Raw genomic sequence first — 22,430 nt, 5'->3', positions numbered from 1 at the left:
GATTGTTTGTGAGATTTTTTTGTTTCGTCCTGATTGAGTTTGGAGTTTGTTAGATCCATACCAGCACCTTTGGCAAATGTCTCAAACCTGAATCACAACAGGCTGTTGTCTTTTTGTATTTTGGTAATACTGCTATTCTGTTAGAAAATGGTGCTAAACCCCATCCACTAGTCTTTCTCCAAGGCTGTACTGAATACTGAGGTCATGGATGTATCATAATTCTATCCTTCAAGGAAAGAAATCCTGTGACCCCAGTCTGATATTTATTATTCTTCAGAAATTATCATTTAGACTATTAATTTTTACAGTAGAGACTTGTGCAAGTCTACCCACTCACTGTCTCCTTCAGATGTCAGTATTTTTAGCACTTGTTCAACTGATATGAATTCACATGCACTCAAAAACACTTGTCAGTCTATTTTTGAAATAATAATGGACAGCCTTTTAACATGTTGAACTTCTATCTGCTTGAGGTTACTTGCTTAGTCCACAGTCTGAACACTAAAAATACCAGGTAGACTATGTCCTTTCACTAGTAAAGCCCGCACCTTGTGATTGGGACAGATATTTCTAAAGAAGAATGCTGTACAATTGTTGTAATCGTTCAATAGTGTTGACTTCTCATTCAGGTTGATATTACTGCTTTTGAGAGTAGGACACATTCTGTTTTACAAACTCAGCAAGCTCAGGGAGCTGTTGTGAAATAAGTTTCTTTAAGATGAAATTCGGAGCAAGTGGAATCTTGTTTCAGGATGCATTCTGAAACCTGATGAAATACTGTTAATTTTCATGAGGCACTTTTACAAAATGGTTCAAGGAGTTAGTGAAGGAACACTTATATATCTTGGTTAATGGTGGGTTAGTCATTATGCCAGTTGTAGTTATTTTTAGAAAAAATTGTTTAAGTTTTTAATCCAGGGTCTGTTTAAAATTTTTGTTAAAGGGTGTAAAGCCGGATAAGTTTGTAAATCAAACCAATGAGCCGATGAATTCTAGAAGAGGCTATTAAGTGATGTTTTTCTTTCTGGCAGATAGTTTTGTGTCTTTTAATGCTAATTTTTGAGCATTGCTGGTGATAAGCCTTTTTCTTAAAATCCTTAGTGCTTAAAATTCTAAGTTCCATCTCCACCTCAAAATGTGAAATGGTTGGTCTGTTATGCTCATTTATTGATGGTAAATGCATAAACACTAATCTTCATCTTGTTTAAATAAACTTCAGATGGGCATGTGAATACTTTCTTTGCCGTAAAATGGTTACCCTGGATTCTAATTATGTAATATTCAATGGGCCATAGTAACAAGCTTAAAGTCTTGAGTACCTTAAACTTATCTAATTATTCTGGAGCAGGGATGATGACAGGTGACCGAATGAGTTCAGGTCAATTTTGCGCTGCGCTCAGCAATATTCCAGTTATAAAGCAGTAGTCTGTAAATAATCTAGTCTGTACCAGACAAACCAGTGATCAACAACATGAGCATCGATCTGCACATTTGGGAACTGATGACATATCAACCAAGTCAGTGAGTCTGACCACTCGATCTGGTTAGTTGCCTCTTATGACAAGCATAATCACCTTTTGTGGCAAGCATGGATTGCTGCTCTACTCAGATCTTCCAGGGTCTGCTGATGACAAATCCATCAGAAGATTTTCATGAATGTATTTACTTTTTATTGAGCATTGTTTCATTGTACATGTATTTCAGACAATGTTAAGTACATTAAAGATGACTCTCAGTCAGCGTCCTGGAAATCAAGCCAGTCTTAAACCTTTCTGTATACCTCTGATATGCTTGAAATGAATCATTTCCTTGGACAGGTACAAATCAAGTGAAAGATTTCATGAAACGGAGCTGTGTTAAATGTGCCTGTGTGGAAATATTCACGGGCTATTTGCACAATGAATTACCTGATGTGTTCTTTGAAGTTGTAACTAATGTGAGTTTGGATAGAATAATGGTTTGAAGAACAAGTGAGTGTATTTCTTATAGTTTATGAGAAAGGCTTACCAGTCTGCTTTCAAGACAGTGTGTTTGGCAGTCATCCAATTTGAGAAAACTTGCAGTTGAGTTTCCAGTTAGACATCTGAAGTTATGTAAGACGAGTTTGTGAAGCAGGGCCAAGCTGCAGACTGATTAGGTAGACTAGCGGTCAAGGTGTGTGCCAAGTCAGTGGAGTTTGATTCTCCCGTTTGTACAACTCTTTCCAAGTCTCCATTCTGCTTTTAAATGATTACATGAAGAATTAATGCTTTCAATAAAAAGTCATTCATTTCGACTTTGTGACTGGTTTCTCGTGGTAACCAATAGGGTAGACTGGTTTTCTTTAGATCAATCACTGGAGTTTCTGCTCCAAATCAGTTATGTACAGGGTACTGCCATGTATGTGATAGATTTCTAAATGCACCATTTAAAAAGACCCTAAATAAAAAGGAAAAATTAAAATGATACAAACTCTCTTGCACTCACTCTTGTGATATGCTTTAAGAATGGTGGTCTACGGTGCCATATTTACTCTTTGTTGAGTTAGGTACCTTAGATGTGTCAGGATGTATTGTTTCACATGACCATAGCTGTGCTTGTTTTTTTCACCAACGGGGTCAGTGTCTATGACTGGAATCACCATTAACCTGACATATAATCGCATTGGTAGCTTGTTATGCTCACTCACTCCTGCCAACAATGTCACTGGATCTTTTTAACTGTAACTGTTAAAAATTGGTATTGGGTTGTGAAACCAAACTGAGTAATTTATGCCGTCAGTCTCCAGTTTCACTGTTTGACCAATTGTTTGTGTGTTGTTAAACACCACCCTCAGCAATATTTCAGCTGGATAATGTCAGTCTGTGAATAATTAAATCTGGACCAGACATTCCAGTGACTGACATCATGAGCATCGATCAACACAATTAGGATACAGCGATATTTGTCATCCAAGTCAGAGAGTCTGACCACTCGCTCTTCTTAGTTACCTCTTATAACAAGCAAAGGGATAAACCTCAAGTCCTGAACTTAAGGGTCCCAGGGATTCATACTCTTAATTTTATTTTCAAGGGTCCTGGATAGCCAAATGGGGGCCACGGACAATTATATATTAGTACTAATACTGTTGTTGTATTGTGTGTCATGATCACCACATGACTTGTTACAGTAGTTAAACAGCAAATAATATCGATAACAATGGGCCTCAGTGGTAACTTATTGTCGCTTGATTGGAATTTTTACAAAACATGCTTGACTTTTTCTGCGTTCCTGTGGATGCACTAGTAAATTTTGTTGTGTCCATTGTCAATTTTTATATGCATAGGATGCAGGAATTCACAGCCCATAAATAACAGCAAGCAGGGCCATTTCTAACCTGGATTTCCACTTATTGGTCAGACCATTACCTCAAGACTGAGCACTGTCATTCAGCTGTAATTTTTCTGTAAGGTTAAATGACATTCTCTTGCTTGTAGTACTTACCAGTTGTACCTTTCTTTGGCTGAGAATCATCTTCAGGCAGGTTTGTTTTAATAACACAAATTTTCCTGATGAATGAACACATAGGAAAGATACTGCAAAGAAGAGATTCATAGATTATAGCCCCCTAAAAAACATGAATCAGCTTATTTTCTGGTTTTAAATAATGTCAAACTGACAGGGACATAGTTCATGTCAAAGTTTTTACCACATTAATGTGCTTGTTTTGCCTTGTACATAACAAAAGCTTGGAAGGAGAGCAAGGAGAAGGGATTATGCAATGCAGTGTTTTTCAGGTCATTTTTAAGTTCTGAGAGATGTTATCTAGACAGTTTTGGAGTGAGTCATTTATGGCTGTTGGTTTCTTCATTTGCTGTTGTTGCTGTTGTGCTCGTCAAGCACTTTTGGTGAAACAAACAGCCACTGTATGGACATGGGGACGTGGAGTTTATTTCAGCATGTAACTTGAATCCAACCTGTTTTTATTTGAAAAATATTTGTCACATATGTGGTTTCCCCTGTTTGTGTTGACAGCTGACTTTGTCCGAAGTTTCAAAGACAGGTTTTGTGTCATTCGACTCCTGTCCCAACGGTTGTTAATTACATCCAAGAGTCCCACATAAAGGTTCATCAGCATGAGGGTTGTGGGTTTTTAACACTTCACACACTAATGTCCATGAAAACCCATTTTTAGTGTTCCTAATGTAATTTTTTGTGAATTTGTGAAAGCATTTAAAACTCACTCACTCACTCACTCGAGTAAGTAGATGAATGAGGTGTTATGCTGTTTTTAGCCACTTTCCAGCAATGTCAAGGCAGGGGTCATCAAAAATGGGATTCATATAATGTACTCGTGGGACTCAAACCTTGGTTTTGGGTGTAATAAGTGAATACTTTACCTTCTAAGCTCACCATCCCTTTCATTGAGATTTGGCCAAATGTCACTTTAATTTAGATATATATATCAAACTATTTTGAAAAGATTTACTAGCCTTTGACTGGATTTAATTTGTGATGTTTCTTTTGGATGTCAAAGTGCTAGACCTTAATTTATAAAAAACATGTTTTAACTTTCTTACTTAATGTGTTCAAGAATGATGATTTTATAGATATACAAGTTCTTTATTCTTTTAAAAGCAGCATTTTGACATTCTAATGTTGTCAAGCAACTAATATTGTTTTGTTTAATTCATTTATAATGTTTCTCATACATCAGAATCATCAAATATAGTTTCACCAAGTACCATTTGACCATTTTCAACTTTGCAAATACTCCAGTTACTAGTTCAATATGTATTCAGAAACATCTTACTTCCTCACGTAGGTTAAGAAACTAAAGATACCCTGTGGTGTCCCTCTACACACAAAACAAATACTTACCATTTTGGGGTCACATGTTTCTCACTGATGCGCTGAAGTAGGTCAGTTCCTGGCTTCGCCATCTCAGGGGTCAGAGAGTATAGGTGAAAGCAGGTACTGCGAAATATAGTCAATATGGTGTTTTTAACACATCTGTTATGGAAACAGTTTTCTGATGCCACATGTAGTTGTCATGATCAAATAGGATGATCGATTATGTTGCAATTCACCTTGTTTGGCCTTCATTTGAAAATTGAGAAAATTGTTTTCAGATGATGGCATTAAATGTTAGTAAATCATTTAAGTTGTAAGGGTTTGAATCTCGTGTGTTCTGATCTTTTGATGAACAATAAATGTTTTGCATTGAGGTATGTAGTGTCTGATGTCTGGTTTTGACTAACTTTTGAATATTGTTTTGGGATCGTAAGCGTCCATGAATTACTGCCATGTGTGTAATCGGTCATTTTGTCACTATTACTTTCATCAACATTTGTATGTGTCCATGTGGTTTTTGACCTAGTTTTTATTCAAACCAGTTTTCTTAATGCTTCTTATTTAAGGACAGAAACAAAATTATTTTTAAAATTTCACCAAATTATGCAATTCTTTGGTATGTCTTTACTGATTGTCTAGGCTCTATTATGTATTTTGAGAACTTTAAGCCAAGAACTATATTTAGTTCAGTGACTAAATGTTAGTCTAGTCTACTATCTATAATCTGTCTTAAGTCTGCAACTCGTTCAGGTCTGTGAAGATACACTCTTACTCTGTCTGCAAGGTTTGTGAATTGGGTTAACACAAGGCAGACATTTCCGTCCCTACCTCTCTATAACACGATCAAATTATACCAACAACCATTTATCTTTGATGCATTGATGTATATTTTTGCTAAACATTATCCAAGTTAAATGTTTTCTTCATAAGAAAGTTTAAAAGAATGGAAGATATCTAACAATAATGTTTGCTTTACAATGAGGTACTTATCACTTGTGGCAATAGGTAGAGCAGGTTTAGGTCAGGTGAAGCTTGCTGTTAAAATGGTTGTCATCAATGGGGCATGTGATTTCATGGATTGTCTTGAGTGGAGTTGTATCTTAATTGGCATTGCTTGATAGAGCCAACATGAGACTGACAGGGATGATTGCGTTACAAGTTCTGGAAAAAATGGAAAGTTCATTAAGTTAAAAATTTCTAATTTGAAAATGTAAAGTCCCTTAGTGTATATGTTATTTGTGTTGTTTTCTGTTTGTGTTGTTTACAAACTTTTGTATCTGTGTTCAGGATGTAAAATGAATAGATTTGAAGTGAGGCAAACAATGTTTTTTAAAGCTCTAACACAAAGATTGTACTATAACAAATCTGATATCATGTCTGATCCTGTAGGGATTCAGCGTAAGAATGTACGTTTGCAAAAATTTCAGCTTGTCGAAGGATGCAACTAAATGGATAAGGTGGTCATACTCGCTGACTTGGTTGAAACATGTCATCGTATCCCAGTTGTATAGATCAATGTTCATACTGTTGCTCACTGGATTGTCTGGACCTGACTGTTATTTCATCCCCTATCATTTAGTGTGAATATTGCTGAGCCCTGCTTGAAGCAACAACCAACCAACAAACCAGCCATGTGACCTCCTTGAGTTTGTATCATTGTATCTCAGCTTCATGAATCAGTGCTCATAACATCACTCATTAGCTTGTGAGGACCAGGCTCTATTGTGTAGCTTGAATATTGTCAAGTGCTACGTTAACAACAAACACTGTTCAGTAAACAGATCTCAAATAAAAGGGAGAAAAATGCAAGGCCCTGCTCTGTGTAAGTCAAGAAATGATTATTATCCTGTGAAAGATAACTGTTTGACTGATGAGTCTAGCATGAGTCTCTGTATCGCTTCATGAGCGAATGTTGATAAGGTGATGCTCACTTGTACACAGTGGTTTCAGAGACGTCAGAATTGTTGGTTATCACTGCTTCTGTGATAAAATGTTGAGTTTGAGACGCACCAGATATCCCTTATCTCCCGAGGTCATATGCTCTCATACCCAAACACATCATTAAGGCAACTTGAGACTAGTGTTCCACTGTATCTTAAAAGACTTGGATAAAGAAATGTTACCACTGATAAACAGATTACAGATGCATATATTTCTGTCTGAAACCGTGCTGAAAACTGTCATTTTCTGGTCAAGACACTTAACCCGTTGTTACTCTCAATGACAGACTTGGCTTTTAACCCAGTTTCACTGTATATGGGGGTGGTTGGATGGATGGGTTGAAGGGTGGGTAATTTGATGGAAGGATGGGTGGATGAATGGATCAAGGGTGGGTGGTTTGATGGAAGGATGGATGGATGGATCAGAGGTTGGGTGGTTTGATGGATGGATCAGAAGGTGGGTGGTTTGATGGAAGGATGGTTGAATGGATCAGAGGGGGGGGGGGGTTTGGATGGATGAATGGGTCAAGGGTGGGTGGATGATGAATGGGTAGGTGCCTGGATGGTTATTTAGGTGGATTGGTTGAGGGAGGGTGGAGGTATGATGGATTGAAGGGTGGGTGGATGGATGGATGGATGGGTGGGTGGATGCATAGATAGATGCTACACAATTAATCATTCAATTTATGGATGAAACATGACAGTAATGAGACATATTTCCTAATGTTTAAATGAAAAAGACTTTCCTAATACATTTGGTAGCAGATCACAGGAAATATTAAGTTTAAATATGTGCATGCACTATATCAACATGAAAATAATTGGAAATAACATACTATAAGCTTCTCAAACCCTCCAGACTGCTTGGACCTTGACATATAATGGGTTGAAAACAGCGGTGAGATTTTTGGAAGAGTCATTGAAATGATAATCATGATAATGTAATACTTGGATGTATGATAATATGTCAGTTTATTTATAGAATAAATTATGAATAATTTGTTTGATAACAACAGTATATCTATCATTCATTGTTAGCGTAGAGTTGCATGTAAATTTTTTTGAGCCACAGAAACTCAGCTGGGACCCCCTACTGGGTATTTTCTGTGAACGAAATCAGAAAATCTGCAGAGGTAAAATGCAATAAATATTTATACCCTTTCTTTCTCTCCCATTGTGTTGTGTTAATATTTGTCATTTTCCTTCTTTCAGATAAAGAATCTTTGTATGATGTAGGATAATGAGAAGCCAGCACCCATGACACGGCCGACAGGGCGGTTCCGGTTCATTCCCCTCTTGTTAAACAGGTACCATGGGTGAGTACCCCTTATACTTAGCCATATTTACACCAGGACCGGAGACCCATTACCATGGCAACTCATAGCTCAGTTTTCAAACATTAGCAAGCACTGGATACTATATGCCATGGAGGATCTTGTGTGACATATGTTTGGGATGAGATGCTCCAGGCAACCAGGTGATTACTTCAAAATATAAACAAACAGACAAAAACTCAACAAACAACTTCCCCCATGGTAGGTCTGTCAATTTATTAATTCGTTCAAGGACAACCCTGTTGGATTATATTTCTGGGGTTTTCTTAGCAGACATGATTTAGCACATCCTCAGCAATATAAGGGAGAGTTTGGTAGCATAATGGTTAAGGTAAAATTTGTGAAATGAAGACCTCAGTTTGATTCCTAATATGGGAATATGTGTGAAACCCATATCAGGGGTCTCTGTAGTATAATATGTCTTCTGGGTTTTCTTCACAGATATAATTTACTGCATCCTCTGCTTTTTAAGGGACAGTTGGGTAGCATAATGGTTAAAACATCTCTCATTTGAGACATCGAAGACCAGGGTCGATTCCCAATAGGGGAAAAATGTGCCACTCCATGATATTGCTGGAATGCTAAAGGCAGAGCAAAACCATGCTCACTAGTGTATTTCTGGTGAAAGTGAAAATTTGTTGAATTGAATTTGAGCGTTAGAAATGATTAGTGAATAAGGATAATGCATTTATGTCAACCACTGAACAAAAACTGGATGTATTTATTATATGGGTATATGTGTAGTGACTATGAGCCACTTGTGAAGGTCTGTGTTAGAATTTATCATCAGCAACCCATGCTTGTCGTAAGAGGCGACTATCGAGAGTGGGTGGTGAGGCTGACATGTTCTCATACTGTTGATCACTGGACTGTCTGGTCCATTCTTGATTATTTACTTGTCATATTGGTGGAACCTTACTGAGTGCAGCATTAAGCCAACACTACCAAACAAGAAGAATGTTAGCCAGCAATAGCTGCAACATTGCTGATATGGCCAAAAGGATATTAACTCTGTCACATGGGTGATCATGATATCAACCATTAGTTTGTCTACATGATATGATTAATAGAGCTGTGAGGATATATCGTAGTGTGGGTAATCATGATGCATTGATATTTTTTACATAACGTGTATTTTTTACATTAAAATTGTTAATTTCCATTGGAAAGTTTGCATGGACAACTTATTCTTATATATAATGTGGAAATTATGATTTAAACTATTTATTATTACCTGAGGCTCTTGTGCAGACCTAGTGTTCATACAGATTGAATTATGATTTCAATGATATGACACCCTAATGTATCTGCATTAGATAAACATCTGTTCAAGCCATATGATCTTGTGACAGGTGCAGTTAGTGAGTCTAGCATAGGTTTAGCTGATGCTTCTGAGTGATGGGTTAACCCACATGCTGGTTCGTTTGATCAATATGATGCAATTAGAGTTTTCATTCTTCATCACCTCTGGTTATCCTCAAAGTGAAATAACTGAGATAACATCGCAACACAGTGATACTGAAACTTGTAATGCTGGAACCACATCAATACAGATTTATATATTTCAATATGAAAGTGGGTACATTTGTTACAACTGCCATTGTCGAGATTGACAATAGCACAGCAGAACTTTCAATATCACCTATGAAGACCCTTGTTAGAATTGTTTTCAGCGACTTGTGCTTGTCGTAAGGGGATCCATTGGTCAGGTTTGTTGACACATTTCCATGTATCCATATTGTGTAGGTGTTCATGATGTTGATCACTACATTTTCTGGTCCAGGCTTGAATATTTACAGACCAGGTAGATTGCTGCTGTGTGTGGCATTGACCCACAAACAAACATCAGTTGTGAACACGTATTGACTAAACCTAGTTCATATAACTGATTAATGTCAGGTCCAAATCTCTTTGTCTCTACATGTACAGAATAAGTAATTCTGTTATCTGTTTGCATACACAGACTGGGACTAGAAAGGCAAGGGCGAATGGCCATTTTGCACATTAGAATGAAAAGTGGCCCATTAAAATTTTGAAGTTTACTATCATTACAAGGGCAGTGGCCTGTTTTAAATTCAGGAAATGGCTAACAATCCTAAATATGGCCCATTGTCAAAGCTTTCTTTCCCAGTGCTTGTATGCATATAAACTGATACAGTGAACATACACTCAAAACCATTCCAGTCAAAGAGACCAAAGCTCTGTACCTAGATTGTTTACTCCGATTCAGTGTGGGACAGTGGGGTAGCCAAGTTGTTAAAGGGTTTGCTCATCATGCCAAACTCCTAGGTTCAAGTTCTGACATGGGTACAGTGTGTGAAGCCCATTTCTGGCATTCCTAGTGGTGATATTGCTGTAAAATTGCTAAAACTGGTGGTGTAAAACAAATCTTACTTACTCGTTCGGTTGGAGTTCACTGTAATACCAATACTAGCCCTTTGCATTAAATACTGAGAGTTACTCAGTACTGAGGTTTTCCTTTGCTACAAGACAGTGAAATTGCAAACTAGCTCAATACAATAGATTGTTATATTCTGTATTGTTCTCATATTTAAATAAAAGGTTCAGGATTATCTGAATCGTGTTTCCCTTTAACACAGAGAGACACTGTTCACCTTCTATAACCATTCTCTTTTCATGGTAAGTCGGGCCGTTGGCTTTGGCAACAATGGAACACTGTTGTAACCAATACATTATACACTTGACTTTTGTTCAGATTTTGACAATAATTGGCCTCCTCCAGTATGTTTAAGCCTTTAGGACCTGGTCATTGTAAGATCAGAAGACTTGTGAACTTCACCTGACCAATGCATGGTCTGACATGACCTCTAGAACTCCCTCAGATAATGACCTCAATCTTCAGTCACTTGACCAGTGCCCCCTCATGACCTCTAGGCTCCAATAATTGCCCCAATCTTCAGTCTGCCCTGGTTAAATAGATTCTGGCCTGGATTGACCAGCCCTCTGACCATTACTGACCTTCAGACAATGTTTACCCAATAATGTCATTATCTGCTCTAAAACTGATATAAAAGTTTATGAATAGGCCAGCTGCAGGCCCTATTATGTTTTATCTGTAATGAATATGAAACCTTTTATGGCCTGTTTATCAACATTTATCAAATGATTAGTGGCTTGGAAGAAATGATACGAGATTCCATAATGACCTTGATTGACACCAAGGTCATTAGGTCAGGTGTTGTGTTCCACTGAGATGACTCTCAGTATATGCATCCCAGGACTGCAGTTATGTTTTTTAGGGGAAATTTACTGAAATGAGTCTTTGGAACTGGATTTGTCAGTCTTTTATGTTTGTAGTTGGCATTAAACAACATCCTACAGTTGTGTTTGAGGTGTCCCTTTCCAACAAGGTTACTCAACTGACATTTTATCTGATATAATGTCTACCTACGATATCTAGTTAAAAACTTGACACCTTTGAAAGATATGAAGCTGTGAAGGTTAGAGGTTGCCATGGATGGAATAATTTGTGGCAAAAATGTGACACATGTCATTTGGAGTGTCATTCGGAGCATGCTCGCACAACTTAATGAGAACTAACGACAGGGCTCTGTCTTTGACTTGGTTTGTCAGGAGTGATCTCTGACCTGTAACCAAGAGACATAAGTAGGCTATAATTGTTTCACCTCTCAGTATGAAGGAAGAAGCTGTTAGCCAAAATTGGAACTTCCGTTATCAACTTTATTTATCTTCTCATCATAAATTTGGATAATTTTTTGTGGACTTTAGCTAAAGACAATATTTGATTTCCAATTTTATGGACATTATTTTCAAAATATTAATCTACCTTTTTAGAAAATGACGAGTCTGTCATGTGTTGTTGTGAGGAAATAATTCAATGCACATTCATGTTTTCTTTGTAAAACTTATCATTTTGCTCAAGGATGTTGTCTTTGGCATATGGTTGTATGTGAGAGAAGTAATTTATCTTCAGTTGTTTGAATAAAAGTTACGGCTTAAGCCTAACTTAATATAAATATTTGCCAACACAATGTCTGTACAAGCTGGAAGTATAGAATGTAATTGTCTGGTCCAGGCTTAATTTCTTTGCAAACAACATCGTTCATCTGTAGTACTGATGAAACAGATATAAACTGATATAGCCACACTTGTACAATTGACTCTGCTTTTAGCGAAGATTTACTATAATGTGGAAACGGTTTAGTCGCTTTTATTTATTATCATATTCTTCTCAAAGAAATGAAAGAAATCTGATTTTTTGATATGGCAATGCTGAACTGGCTGGTAGATATTCTCCAGAATGTTTTTGGCAGTATGCATAAGGTTATATGCAGAGTTGCCTCCCTTGAGTGTCCAAGAATCCAATGACTGCTGGTTCTTTGTGAAGGTTTTCTGCAGCATCATATCTGTGCATATTTCCAGACATTCACACATAATTAAGACAAGACGCAATGAAATGAATATAAAGTATTCACTTACCATACCAAACTCCTACGTTCAATTCCTCAGATGTGTGAAACTCATTCCTGGTGTCATCTGCTGTGATATTGCAGGAATGTTGCTAAAAGTGGCATAAAACCATCTCACTCACTCTTGAAAGAGGCACTAGTCATGGCAGTCCCAAGATAGTGAACATACATTGAATACCATTTGCTCATACTATCAGTGAATAGTTTGTCTGGTGCAGGATTCCCTCACATATAAATGAAACTGGCAGCAAATCAAACTGACAGACACTTTGTATTTATAATCTGGTGTCTGTCGACTACCCAGTGCAATAAGTTACTCATATTGAAAAGGGATGGTTGGGTCGCCTTCTTGTGAAAGCATTCACTTGTCACGTCAGACATTCAGGTTCTATTCCCAACGTGGGTGCAGTGGGTGTCCCTCAGGCTGATTTTGCTGGAATATTGCTGATAGTGGAGTAAAACTTCACTCAATCTTTCTGGAAACATCAGAATGTACAATTACTATGATGGATATATTTCTATTGTTAAAGTAAATTATTTTCAACATCTTCATATAAAGACTGAATGCAAATTGTGCTAAACAATGAATTCTGTGCCTGACAACCTGCTCGAATGTCAACAAGCCATGTTAATGGAACCAGTTATAAAGGCTAAAATATAATTGAAAGAATTTTTAAAAGTCTCAAAAGATTACATGTAGAACCAGAAAATGGGATGTTATTAAAGGATTGGTGCCTTAGTTGTTTTTAAAGGGAATTTCGCACACTATTTCGCAATGATGAACAGTTTGTGTATTGTAGGGCAAATCTAGGTAAATCTAGATATCCATTTGTGGTAGCCATGGTTTGTTTGGGTAATGTTGAAGACCTTTGATACCTTTCTAGCAGGCATTGTGGGAGGTAACTGAGAACAGGGCTTTCTTAGGAAGGCTGTTATTGGACACTGAAGGGCTTACTCGAACCATTTTGGGTTTCATTGTTTGGCAAATCTGACATGAAGGTGAACTGGTTCATGCTACAGGTTGTATGAGTGATGGGCTGGCCTCCTTTTTTCAAGTTCAGTATATTTTCTATGTAGAGTTATCTTTATATGTTCTACTTGTTAAATTTTTTTAGAGACAATGTTACGTTATATTGAAAATGTTCTATGTTAGTTTGTTTTCATTGATATCATTTAGCCACTGAATGCTGAAAAAAAAGTTACCGTAAACTAAATTTTTAATGAGCATGCTTATAATGAATTGATTTACGAAAGGAACTGTTCTTTTATTTTTGTCCTTGGCTGTATTTATTAGTCAGAATAGATTCTGTGAACTATAACATATATAATCAACTAAACTTAATAATCCCTTTGCCTGTTTACTGTATTGTCAATTTATTGTATTTTTTAATAAAATGTTTACCTTTTACACATATGTGCATATATATTTCCAGTGAAAGTTGACTGTCAGACTTCACTTTGGCATGTATGAAACTGTTTCAGGTCAAGTAAACACTTTAAAGGTTAATAGCAGAGAAGACACAAGGTAGTTATTACTGGAATAGTGACACAGGTTGACAGAGGACATCCACCTTGAGAACTATTATTTTACTTGAACAAAGTGGAGGCAAGACCAGACCAAGATTCCCATGTACACTGTTGTTACCATGCTTTCAAAGTTACTCTCGTACTCTTTGAGTGCTGTTTTCTTCACCACTTATTATTGTGTCAACAACTCCTTGTTATGACTTTATGAGTTGGACTGTTGTTGTGTTTGTGGACAGTGTCATGAAGAGATAGTTACTGATTCAGAGTGGTAAGAATGAGTCACTTGTGGATTTTTGTGTCAAGAACTTTTAAGATCACTTGTTTGTTGGTTTCTGATTATGTCTTTTGGTAGTTATGTTGTTTGTATTGAGGACTGGTTGCTCTGTTTTGTTCATGTCAAGAACTTCTTATAGATAAGACCTGTGAAGAGGGCTTATGATGCTTGTTCTAAGAGGTGACTAACATTGGGAAGTTGTGCTTATGTGCTTGTTTGACACATGCCATCTTATCTTAATTGTGTGGATCTATCCCCATGCTACTGATCGCTGGACTGGCTGGTCAGTTATTTAGACTGCTGTCATATAGATGGAATATTGCTGAATACTAACGTAACAACAAACAAAGAAAGAAATCTTGAACAGAAAGTTACTGTGCCAGAACATTTTTGCAGAGAATGAGTTGCTCAATTGATTTTCAGGTGAACAGCTTTTCAGATAGTGGTTTGCTTGTTCAGATAGTTCCCACCATGGTGAAGTTTCTGTGTTGTCATTAAGTCAACAACTTCTTGAATGAAGAAAGTTACCGTTTCGAATCATTTCTATTGAGTGTGATTTGCTTTGTTGGTTTTCATGTCAACATTTTCTTTGAAAGGAGATACAGTTTCTAAACTTATTGTAGATGATTCACTTTGTGGGCTCTTCTTTAGCTGCTTCCTCAGTTCAATCAGTGTAAAGACGTTGTTGGGTACCTCATCTTGTGTCGTGCTGTTGTGTCAAGAGGATTCCTGCTGATCTACACAAGAGGGTTTTGTTAGTGCTTGCAAACCAAAGCTTCGCTTTCTTGAACCCATTAAGGTTGAGTGAAAGGAATCCTGACCTCAAGCTTAAACAGGATTCTTATGGAAACAGCCTTTCTGCTAGGAAAATACTGAAAGTGCCTCATTTTAGGTGAAATGGCTTTAGCTGTGTTATATGTAAGTTGAAATTAAAAACGTATTTGAAGGTCAGGGTAGCCTGCATTGTATTCTTGTAATATTGTATTTTGGTGGAGAAATGTAGACGGTATTACAGTTCAGAAAGTGCTATCTTTAAATACTGTTACATAAGTATATAGCAAACAAACTTCTAATGGGCACTGATAAAAGAAGTGTTTTTTTGGTCTAAACCACTTAATGCCTAAAGTAAACTATGGTCATTAGGAACTAAAATTCAGTGGTCTGAGTCATTGGTAAAGTCATACTTTACAAAAGCTCTGTGGCAGTGGGGTAGGTTAGTAGTCAAAGCATTCGCTAGTAACACCAAAGACCTGGGTTCTATTCACAACATTGCTGGTGTCCCTTGCCATGATATTGCTGCAAGGATGGCAACTTTCCATCAATCTACAGATTTAAATGCAAATCAGTAGACTCTGGACCCTGTTGGAGGCCTGCAGCCCACAGATCCCCATCTGAGTCTCTGCTGAAATCACTTTCACCTGTTCCCATCCCTGCATTGCTGGAATCTTGCTAAAAGCAGTGTAAAACCAAAAACACTCTCTACAAAAGCTCAAACCAGTGTAATGATTATCGTAATTATAAGTCACCAATTGATCAGTAAGTGCTTTCTCAAACAACACAGAGATACTATGCTGGGATATTTTATTGTTTGATTTATGTAAATGAGTCAATTTTTTCTGTTAACCACTTATGATAAAAAATGCTTGAAAGTGTTTTCACATCGGATTCACCTGGCAATGTCATTTGAGCTATTTAAGGAATAAAACTTCCAACTTTATTACCTCAATACAAATCTGCCTTTGAAACTAAACTTTTATCGAAAAAATAGGCAGTTTAGGCTAGTGATAAAAGAGCTAGAAGAACTTGAGTTGGCCACACTGTTATGTCTTGTAAGGAAATTTGGCTGTAAAAGACATCTGGGTTTGTTGAAGGTTTGAAACAGAGAGGGTATAAAAACACATCTGAAATAGGACCAGCTCCGATTTCAGTATAAATAGAACTTTCTTGTGGCTGGGATTTAACATGCGACTGGCCTTGTAGAAAAGGGACACAAGCATGCTATTTTTAATATTTCCTGAACTTTAAATATTTTTGTGAAATAGTTCGTAATTGTGAAAATGAATTTGCTGTTGAAGTCATGATTCAGTTTGATCCCAATTAGAAGTGGCAAAAACCTTCAAAGAGAACTGAAAGTTCTAGTAATTGGAACAATAATTTTGTGTTGCTTTAGCGTGTTTATGGTGCTCTTCTTATTGGGAGTCCGAACAAGGCTTGTTTATTTGTTGGAGTTAGTTCTGCCGATCAGTATCTGTGATTTGGTTTTATGAATCTCAGAGAGCTGTCTGAGTGGAGAAAGATATCTTTTATTGCCTCTTTGCTGTGCAGAGCTACCAAAGTATCTCACAGCTTACCTCATCAAGTAGAGGTCTTTTCAAACCATTCCATTTTAACACATGTATGTATCCTACCTGGGATATTACATATATGTATACAAGTCTGATGCAGTGAGGAGTGTTGATTAGTGTTGGTTTTGAAGTATTTCAGAATCGATGTACCCAGACAGTTAATAAACAGTTTTGAATAGTCTATGTATTTTAGAAGCTGTTTTATGAGTATCATATTTTATTTGTTGTTTAATGCTACATTTAGTTACACCCCAGCTATATAGTGGCAGCCTGTAAATAATCAAGTTTGAACCAGACAATCCAGTGATCATCATCATGGTCATTGATTTGGGATATGATGACATGTTTCTCAACCATCCTATACCACTCATCGACACCTTCACCTGCACTCACACCCTCACCCACACCCACACCCTCACCTGCTCTCACACCCACACCTACACCCACACCCTCACCTGCTCTCACACCCACACCTACACCCACACCCACACCCACACCCACACCCACACCCGCATCCATACCCATACCCAGACATACACCATATATGAAATAGAACCTGCCTGACAGTCTGTTACCTGGTAACTTTTGGAATTTTTTAAAAAAAAATTCTTATTTCATACACTCCACTTAAACCTTCACTTGCGCCCGTACCCACAAACCTGTAGACCATCTCTGTATGTAATGGTGTAATGCATGCATTAACTACCTGGAAAATGAGAGGTCAATGGTTTGATTTCCAGGCAATTACATACCATAATACGTAATTCTGGTCACACTGGCTCACACTCGGCATTAAGGATAAAACAAGTCCTAGTCAGCATGTGTCTGAGTAGGATGATATCCAACATATGTCCGTGGGATAACAGTATAATAACAGCAGTTGTTGAGAGTAATGCAAGCAGCTGTATCACACATGCAGTCATCGTCACCTTTTGCTAAAGCAATAACCTTGACGTGATGTTGTCGTGACGTTAAACTCTGTCACCTCACCTTGCTAGAGGGCTAAATATGGCATGTAATGCTCCTCGCTCACCATGTCCCCATATCAAATAGATGACATTCCAAACAACTGCTAACAGTAATATTAGAACCATGGACGCTCATTAGACGAGATCTGATGACTGTGGAGTGGCCATTTCTTTTCTCACATTTGTGTTTTCACGTGGTTAGGAAATATCATAGTTGAATAAAAGGGTAGCTGTCTCATTACCACTTAAAAGAGGAGGGAAGTGTCTTAAATGGTCCATGGGACATTAACCTGACGAGGTTTAGTTCCAGCTGCTTCTTTGAAGGGACCTGATGGGATCTTAATGAACCTTACCTCTCTCAGGGGACAATGTGAAACCATGCTTTTGTAACAAAGTGACAGAAGAGCTTTAAAAATAAGTGTCTGATTACGCAAACTACATTATCAGACTGTAAGGAAACAGCTCAATTTGATTAAATGTTTATGATAAAATATTTGGCTTCCAGGATGTTTTGTCTGTACCAGTTCTAATTGTTTCTTTTAAATTTTAATGGAGTCATTCATTGTCGTCAAATTAATTTATGTTACCTCACACATAAATGTCTTTTTTTGATAGGTTAAACACCCTTCTGTTGTTATCAGTGTACCACACGTACAAGCGAGGTATGTTGCAATGTACCCAGCTGCCAATGGCAACTCATTTGGTACTTCATGGTAGTACTTCATTATCTCAAATAACATTGATTCATATATGATGCATGGAAATTTGCTGATGTTTTGCGTCAACAAATCAATGGAAGGGAGATAGCTCTTAATCTTTTTTTCTTGTTTCGTTTACAAAATGTAGCAATGGCTATGAAAAGATTTACCTTGCATTCCAATGAAAACATTTTTGACAAAACGTTCAAATGAAGTCACTGTGAATATTAAGAGGGTCAGTTTCTCTGTGACGACTTTACTAAGACACTACCTGAAGGAATAACAGCAATCGAATCGTTTAATTGATACAGGTTGACTGAAGTGTACAGCCCGATGCCTATGTTTCAAACAGCTCAAAATTAACATTGAGGTGTTCGGTAAGATAAATGCATTGTTCACTGGTCTCTTGGGCTCATGGATTGATGTACTGTTGATGTTTATGTTCCCCTTGCCCTTCAGACTTGGGGAACATCAGCAAACATCAAGGGTACATCAACCCATGTTACCTCCCCACCACCACCACCACCACCACCCATTTGCCAGTGAACACATTGTAATGTTTCATGGATTTAGCATAAGACTCACAGACACTGAAGCATGTAAAGGCCAGATGCAGGTCAACTGTACTATGTCATTTCATTATGAATGAATCATTATCTTTTGTTGCTGGTGTTAGTCATTCAGAAAGTTTCCTCATATTGTCATTGGCCACAGGAGTGAAGTACATCCTTGGTGTGTGGCTGTGAATCTTTTGTTGGGATGGCATTCAACTGTAGGTGGAAATGTGTGAAAAAGTTTTGATGTAAGACATGTTGATGGCCTACAATACCTTAAATGTACTGAGGCATGAATTATCAATGGCCGTGTTCTTTGCCCGTAGGTTGCCTGTAGGCCGACATGACACGTGACATGTTTTTCTGGCACGGGCATTTCATGTCTGCTACAGTTTACAATACAGGGTGAAAACAGCTTGTTTAATGGTCTGAGGTCTGTCAGTGGGGTGTTTGATATCAGAATGGTCTGAAGTTCCAGATGGCTTATGATCTGTGATTGGTCTTAGGTCATGAGTGACTCATTAGGTCCCCAACTGTTGCATCACAATTGGTCCCCATGTGCTCTTTAAAGGTTTAAATGATCTAAGGTCAGGTGTTATCTGTCAAGTCCTTAAAGGGTCTATTTCTACCTGATTAATGGTCTGTTCCAACTCAGAATGGTCTATATAGCTGTGAGTCATCTGTTAAAGACCCTGACAGGTTTGTTCAATCAATCACAGAGTGGTCTGTTAGTTGTAAAAAGGATGTTAGGACCATATTTGGTGTGTTAGGTGCCAGAGTGGTCTATTAGGCTGCTGATTAGTCTGTTTGAGTGGTCTAGTAGGTCCCCAAGTGGCTAGCTGTCTCTATTTGTCCAAAAATGTGATCTGTCCTGATGACTCTATTGGCATATGTTGTTTTTTTAACTTGTCCAGCTCTCCCTTTAACTCCCTGTACTTTTCCTGACCTTGCTTAGAATTGGACTCCAGCAACCTATGCTAACACATCAGACTCACTGACTTGGTTGACACATCAGCGTATCCCAAATGCATAGATCGATGCTCATGATGTTAGTCACTCATGAACTTGATCGGTTGTAACTGCCACTGTATAGCTAGAATTTTGTGTTGTAGTGATGCATGAAACAACAAACAAACTATAAACAAACAGAGCATGTGTATCAAGGACAGAGCTCTGTGCAGGCACTAAGTACAAACTCCACCTGGCTGTAGAGGATGTAGGTGTCTGACAGTCTATTGTTAGCTCCATTGTGGACTGGGAGTCAGGTGTTTCCCTCCAGTGATGCATGGCATGGGGAAGAATGATCAACACCTCACATCTGTACCTCTGTCAAAGGTGTCAGCGGCAATTGTGTTGGAATTGTGGGAACGATAGATATGAAGTATGCTGATTGTGAGAGGTCGTAAAGGGACGTACATCTGAGGTTACTATTTAAGACACTTCATATTGGAGTGGATATGGCTTGGTTGTGTTTTCTTAAGAATAAATGTAACTTTTTTTCAAGTTTGAAAACTTGAATTAGGATTGCATGTTGACTTTTTTTTTCAGATTTTATGTTTATTATTATTATTATAGTAAGTCTACAACCATCGATATTTACGTGAATGGATGTCTGAAATCTGCTTATGAGAGCCAGTTACGATCGGGGTTGAAATTGATTTTCAGCAACTCATCCTTATCGTACGAGCTGACTGACTTTATGACATGGTTAGACTCACAGTTGTAGTCTACACTTGACATTGTATCCCAATTATGTAAATTAGTGCTCATGATGTACATCACTGCCGCCATGTAGCTGGAATATTGCTAAAGGCGAGGTACCACATCTGTCCCAGTGTACAAAGTTATATCTGCTGTTAGACTTTATACTTACTCTGTGTGGTCACTGCACATCAGAACTGACTCATAAAATCAGTTTTATTAATTTTATTCAAAACTCCAAAATATTTCCCACATCCATTTTAGCCTTGTCAGAGGTGGTCTGTGTTGGAAACCCGCTAATATCTGAGTTAGAATCGATCTCCAGTAACCCATGTTAGTACTAACAGGCGACTAACTGGATCAAGTGGTCATTCTCTCCGACTTCATTAACGCCCATGATCGTAGTCCAATTGTGAAGATTGCTGCCCATGCAGTAGATCACTGAATTGTCTGGACGAGACTCGATGATCTGCAGACCACCACCATATGGTTAGAATATTTTTGAGTGCCGCGTGAAAGTAAAGTCACTCACTTTCACCCTGTGTGGCAAATTGCAATGTATATAAAATAGGCAATAGGCATAGTTGTTCATGAAATGTTTGTGTAAGATATTTTTCAAGAATATTTTTGTAAATGTTTTTTTTACCCTGTAACATATGGACCCTTTTGAAATATGTCGTCACTAAAGAATCAAGAAAAAACCTGTGAGTGAACTGAATCTGGACCAGACAGTGCAGTGATCAACAGCATGAGCATCGATCTGCCCAATTGGGAACCGATGACATGTGTCACCAAGTCAGTGAGCCTGATCGCTTGATCCCGTTAGTCACCTCTTACAACAAGTACTCTTCGCCTCTTATGGCAAGCAAGGAAAACCCTATGAGTGATTAGCATATTGACAATTTTAATCGAAATAGTTCAACAAAAGCATGATCATTTGCGACAGGTTTCTTTGTTTACTAAACTCTGACAGTTAAAATGTAGGTACTTGTCAATATAAGTTGATTGACAGATTGCATGAGATGACTGTAAAGGTGAGAGAGTGCAGGTGACTGAGAATGATGCATCAGTTTAGACACAACCTGTGTCATTTAGAGTGACCTGTCCTCAGATTGGTTTGGCAAGAGACCTATGTCTTAGTGGAGGCAGGAAATCGTGTGAGACATCCATTGTCTCACAGTTCAGATCAAGTCCATGTCTGACAGCAACAGGATATGCATGGATACGAGATTGATATGATGTCACATCAGTTAGCAGTGATACATTGTTTTTAAGTTGAAAGAGTAAGATATGAGAAAAAAATGAGGGTGGGACTGATGTGGATGTTAGACTTCGAGTTGGAGAGATGGTTGGACTTGGAGTCAGAGAGGGCCTTAGACATTTAGACTTGGAATCAGTGAAGAGTGTTGCAGTCAGGAAGGGGGTTTGAGACAGTGAAGGGGACTGACTAGGATTTAGGGAGGGGTTTGGACTTGGAGTAAGGGAGGGGAATGGACTTGGAGTCAGTGATGGGGTTGGACTTGGAGTCAAGGAGAAAGATGTGGATTATGAATTCCATATTGAATGATGGGAAATCTTTTCTCTAGGGGCAGAGGACTAGCTTAGTGGTTAAGGGGTTTGCTCATCATGCCAAACATTCAGATTTGATTCCCTGTGCGGGTACAATGTGTGAAGCCCATAGCTGGTGTCTCCTGCCATGATATAACTGGAACATTGCTGAAAGTAGTGTAAAACTCTCATTCACTCTTTTCTTTATTTGAGAGGATTAGTGTCATGACCCCATCAATTTGAAATGCTGAATGCATGCACAATTTAGGGAGCAAATT

At 37.9% G+C, this 22,430-nt stretch overlaps 1 protein-coding gene across 1 annotated transcript in view; it reads left to right on the top strand.

Moving 5' to 3' along the window:
- LOC137297605 (mitogen-activated protein kinase kinase kinase 2-like) overlaps window positions 1-22,430 on the top strand; it is a 92,179-nt gene that overhangs the window by 28,500 nt on the left and 41,249 nt on the right. The window contains exon 2 of the mRNA XM_067829458.1: window positions 7,965-8,068. Within this exon, the coding sequence (XP_067685559.1) occupies window positions 8,065-8,068 (4 nt within the window). The 5' untranslated portion in view covers window positions 7,965-8,064. The remainder of the gene's footprint in view (window positions 1-7,964; window positions 8,069-22,430) is intronic.

This window comes from Haliotis asinina, chromosome 10 (assembly GCF_037392515.1).
Source record: "Haliotis asinina isolate JCU_RB_2024 chromosome 10, JCU_Hal_asi_v2, whole genome shotgun sequence".
NCBI lineage: Eukaryota > Metazoa > Mollusca > Gastropoda > Lepetellida > Haliotidae > Haliotis > Haliotis asinina.
This window is presented reverse-complemented; position numbering and strand designations above follow the sequence as displayed.